The sequence below is a fragment of the Pteropus alecto genome, unplaced genomic scaffold (assembly GCF_000325575.1).
Source record: "Pteropus alecto unplaced genomic scaffold, ASM32557v1 scaffold3, whole genome shotgun sequence".
Taxonomy (NCBI): domain Eukaryota; kingdom Metazoa; phylum Chordata; class Mammalia; order Chiroptera; family Pteropodidae; genus Pteropus; species Pteropus alecto.
In genome coordinates, this window is record NW_006442484.1 from 67928483 (window position 1) to 67933867 (window position 5385).

General features: G+C 39.9%; 1 protein-coding gene across 1 annotated transcript in view; it reads left to right on the top strand.

Moving 5' to 3' along the window:
- ADAM23 (ADAM metallopeptidase domain 23) overlaps nt 1-5385 on the top strand; it is a gene marked incomplete at its 5' end in the record, with an annotated part of 122674 nt that overhangs the window by 30845 nt on the left and 86444 nt on the right. Inside the window, one exon of the mRNA XM_025039318.1 lies at nt 694-770. Within this exon, the coding sequence (XP_024895086.1) occupies nt 694-770 (77 nt within the window). The remainder of the gene's footprint in view (nt 1-693; nt 771-5385) is intronic.

Here is a 5385-nt window from a genome sequence, read left to right on the forward strand (position 1 = left end):
ATTGATTTGTTAATTTACATTACTCAAGAAGCTTTTGTGAGCTATATCTTTAACAACTAGTAGGTGTGATTTATGTTTAGATGAGATTATCTTTGCATTTTGAGATAAAGCACAGTAATGACAATATTTGTAAATGCGTGACTTTTAAAAGGGAACATAAATGCTCAGTATTCACAAAGGGCATGGTTCTTAGTGCTTTTTAAGTTAAAAGTTTGAGCTATCCCATTTCACTGTCATTCTGCTGATACATCATTTAGAAAAAGTTCCAATTCCTGATGCAGAGCAGAGAGCTGATATAATTTTTTACTTAGGTGTGCAGAAAGAATTGGTTAGCTTTGTTCACGAAACAGGCTGAAATCAAGTTTTAATTCGTCAGACTTTTGCATAATTCATCGTGGTCACTTTGTAAGTCCAGCTGAATATACTTTTGATTTTTATCATGATGTGTTGGTTTAAAAAGACTCTTTGCCTTTTATTAATTTATTGCCGCACAAATATTTAGGTTTTCCAGGTAAAGCCATGACAATGCACCTGCTCTCCTTTTAAAGAAATGAATTGTTACATAAGGATCTGTGAAGAAGTGAATCAATTCATTAAAAAGTTCTTATTAAATATTATTCTTGATATAGATATAATCAGCTTTAAAGACAGGAAAGTAAACTAAGCATTTTTTCTGTCTTTTTGGATCCATAGGCTGTCCATCTGGCCCAGGCAAGCTTCCAGATTGAAGCCTTCGGTTCCAAGTTTATTCTTGACCTCACACTGAACAAGTAAGTATTTAGTCATAATTCTGATAAGCAAGTGCAGTAAAACTTCACTTCATGATAATGGTTTGGTTAAAATAATGTCTGTTGTTGAAGCAACTGGTACTTTCTAGCTGATTATATGTCAGATAGCACTGAGAAAAATATAAAAGTCTGAAGTTAATTGTCTTTTTTTCTTTTCCTGAAAGAAAAAGCATTTAGTATTTAACTTGTTAAATATCTCAAATATAGTACTTAGGTATTATGATTTTAAGTGAAATAAATATCTGAAGTAATGCTAGCTAATTAAATGTTTACTACAATCATTACTATGTATAGGAAGCATGATAAATTACTGGCTCAAGTATAATTGGACTTTAGTCTAGAAATTTCTGTAAGAAATTTCTTATAGAAATTTCTGTAAGAAATTTCTTATAGAAATTTCTTGCATTTTACCTGGCATTATACAGTTCACATGACTTCTGTATGAAAAACAAAGGAAATGATGACTTGCAAATATTTTGAGAAGGTTTTTGCTTTGTAATTTGCTCTAGTACAGGTTTTTAGAAATTTTGGTCTTATTGAAAATTTACCTGACTTTTCTCTGAGCATGTGTTTATGTTGATATTTCAGTGCTATTTCCTAAGTTGGAACCAATTGTACAGATATCTTTGTACAAATCGTGAGCAAGAGCTGTTGACATAAGTGAGTTTTTCATTAGTATTTTGACTAGGGCTGCATCTTGGCCAGAAAAATACCACGTAATGCTATGAGACGCTATAATGTAAGTGACCACAGTCGATACCTGAGAAACGGTAAAAGACTATAAAGAACAACTATTAAATTTCTTGTAAGCTAAATTCTGTGAACTCTGCAGAAAAAAAATGCAGAGTCAGCTTGGGTGCACCTTACTCAAGTGTTATTGCAGCTTTAAGTCAGAATGAATCAGCAGAATTGAGAATTTCCTTTGTTAAAGGTATTGCAGGTTTTCTTCTTTGACTCTGCTGAGCATTGGTTGAGTTCCTTTTTACCATGCTGCGTCAGCACTGTGCCTACCTGAGAGATTTGTCTTGCCAAATCTTAGACTATGTTGAGAAGCAAGGTGTGGCTAATTTTAGTGTTTAGGGTCCTGTATTTCTTTAACTCTTACTGCAGTGGAGACTGTCGTTCCAGACCATAGCGTGATGATAGCAACCAACATTGCTATGTGTTTTGAACATTAAAACATCATGGTCATGGCAGATCTCCCAATCAAATGACTGAGAAAGGGTCAGATGGGGTATCCAGCGTATTTAGAGGTCTGTAAACAAGTCAGAAAGTTATTTACCACTAATCTTTAACATGCAGAGAAGTCAAGTTGAGCTCTGACTATGAATAGCCCTTGCCACAAGGAGCTTATAGTCTAGTTGGGAGAGGTTGATAGATAAATATGTAACTTTAGAAATGTGAAATTTGTTCTACTTGAGATAAACATGGAATGCTATGATTGCACCAAAGGGAGGCAGCTCTTCAGGCTGGAGGAATGTGAAAAGGCATCTTGGAAAAGATGATGCTTGAGCTAAATCTTGGAGGACAAGTGCTAAAGAGGAAGGGAAGTTTTGGAGATGGATGAGGCTGAGTCTTGCATGAGTCTTTTGTTGAACTTCATAGTAAATTACAAGGTTGAGGCAGAGGGAGATGAAGCAGGACACAGCCCAAGTCATAAAAGATCTTATATGTCATGCTCAAGTGCTTGGCTATCATCCCTTAGACTGTGAAAAATGAAGTAGGGGAATAAACAGAAATTCTGTTTTCAGGAAGTGCTGAGAATGCTGAGAGGCATGGAGATGGAATGCTTTCAAGAGTCTTCAGTCAATAAAAATGATTAGAATTGCTTTGATGTAGTTGATGAGGCAGAAGGAAGTGTTAAAATTAATAGGCGCCTTGATTATATAGCTGGGTGGAAAGTGGTGGTGGAAAGTGGTGTTCAGCTGAAATGGGCAGCACAAGGAACAAACAGGTTGAATGGTGAAGAGAAAGGAATGTGAAATCAGAGTAGACATAATTGATTTGAGGGACTTTGGGACACACATGAAGCCGTGTCTAAGAGGTAGGTGGATATAACAGTCTGAAGCTCAGCGAAGACATGGGAGCTGGAGATCATAGAGTCGAGAGTCATTTCCATACAAATGCTAATAACAAACATGGTTGTGAATGAGATTCTCCGGGAGCGTGGGAAGATAGTTAAGAGTTGAGGAGAGGAAGAAGAGCCCATGACGGGACAGAGAATGAGTGATAAGAGAAGTGGGAGGAGAATCAGAAGCATAACTGAGTTTCAAAACAAAGGTGTGATCTAGAGCATCACATGCAGTAGAATGATTTAGTGAGATAAGGAGCAAAGACTTCTCTTTGGATTTGCCTATGAAGTAATTGGTGGTGGTCTGAAGGCAGCAGTTTCAGTGAAGCTCTAGGGGCAGAAACCAGGTTGCCATGGGCTGGGAGTGAATGAGAGATGATGTAGAAACAGCAAGTACCCATTGGGGAGGTTTCAGAAGGAAAGAGCGCCAGGGGTAGTAGCTAGAAGAAGACATTGGGGGTCAAGGGAGGGACTTTTAGTGATAACAGAGCAAGGCGATAGGCTGAGAGATGAAGCTGATAAGAGAGTGAGAGGGGATGATACAGAGGAGAGAGAAGTTAATTTATGGAGCAAGATCTGGGCGAAGACAGAAGAGAGTGAGATCAAGAGCACAAGGGCAGAATTTAGTGTTGAACTAGGAGAGCGTTCATCCCCAACTTGTGTGATGGTATTAGCGTGTCTGCAGGTAGAGACTGGTTTGTAGTTGAAGGGATGAAGTTTAGGAGATGCGTCTCTGAAGATTTCCTTCTTGGAGACAGCAGTATCTGCCGTTGGGATTGGGATGGGGAGGGAAGATGGGGTAGGTTGGGACTTGAGGAAAATGATGAAAGTCTAGGTTAATTGCTGAGAGGAGTGAGTAAGGAAGCTCACCAAGGTCATATTAAAGAATTTATGAGCAGCCTGTAGAAATCAAGTGTTATGTGTTAGCCTTAGCATCATTCTTCCTGATTTTTTTTTTTCATCACTGCAGTATGTGAGGAAGGAGGCAGGTTGTAGTATGGATCAGGGTTCACTTTTTCTGGTGGTGGCACAGAGGAAAAACAGTGGAGGCAGACCTCTGAATTCTGGTAAATAACAGGTAGTTAAGTATTAGGATCAAGTCTTGGTAGAAAGGGAGATGAGGTCAAGAGGAGGCTTATAGACTAGGAGAAAATGAGATCTCTGTAGGGAGAATTAAATGCAGTGGGAGGGAGGCCATGAGAGCTCCAATCGTGTGGTGTCTCCCTGACGCGGAGTCCCCAGCCACCTGAGAACAATGTGAGTGTGTGATACTGATATGACCTGGAGATAGCAATTGTACTGTATCAACTTGTGACATGTGTTGGCCAGGGTGCACCTTGAGTTTAAATGACTTTTAATGGCTGAGATTAATTAAAAATTGATCCATATTAGAATAAAGTTAGAGTCAAGAGCATTTTTAATCAGTCAAGGAGGAAGCAAAAGAGCTCCTGAGGAAAGAGAGATCTCACTGCCACCGCAGGGTGGTCATTGCCACACCACGTACAACAATTTTAAGTTGTTAGAGGAGGGAAAAGGCAACAGGTATATGACAAGTATATGGGCTCAGTGAGGGAACGAAATATAAAGATGTTGAAATAAACCAATGAAAGCAGTGACCATAGAATGTAAATGGTTAATGATGTCACCAGGCCTGGACTGCCAGCTTAGGAAGATTACCCTCATATGAACTCCTGAGAGGAGAACCTTTTGGAATCTGTGCTTTCATGGATTGAACAAGTGAGGCCTTGGCTTGCTGAGGCATCTCAGGGCAGAGGTGTGTGTCTTTTATTTGTTCAGCAAATGTTGAGTGAGCATCAGCGATATGCCTCTGACTGCTATAGGTGCTGATGCTGTTGAGAACAGGCTAGACAAAGCACCTGCTTCCCCTGTTGGAGCTTCATTCCACGGGAAGAGGCAGTGAACCACTAAATGCACCAGACGAGTGCATTAAAGAACATAAACTGGTCTATGTGATGGAGAGGGACTGCAGGTGGAGGTGACCAATGTGATTTAGATGTCACAGAAGCCAGAAGGTATGTCTCGAGAGGGACATTGAGCTGAGACCTGATCATCAAAGATGAGCTACTACACAAAGCTTGGAGGCTGAGGGTTCCACACAGCTGGGACAGTAAGACAGCAAGTGCTGAGGAGAACATAGAATGGTCAAGAGGGACAGAAGCTGGTGTGACTGGAGTGCAGCAGGGGGCAGGAGATGGAGGGACACTGAAGAGATGAGATCAGAGAGGAAGCTGTGTAGCCAGAACAATGTCATGGTAAGATGTTTGGGTGTGAAGCTGCTGTGGGGCAGTCGTCATGGATATCACACCTTCAGATTTACATTTTATTTAGCTCAAAAGGTCCTCATTGTGGCCTCAGAGGACTTTTACTCTCCTTTTTAATTTAGTTTTTCCTCTAGAATAACCATTGTTTCAAGTTATAGAAGCTTTAAAAAGGATTACTAGATTACTAATTCTCAATATGTATCAATCCTTTGAGGTCCCAGGGGTGGTCTGAGGATTGTCTTTC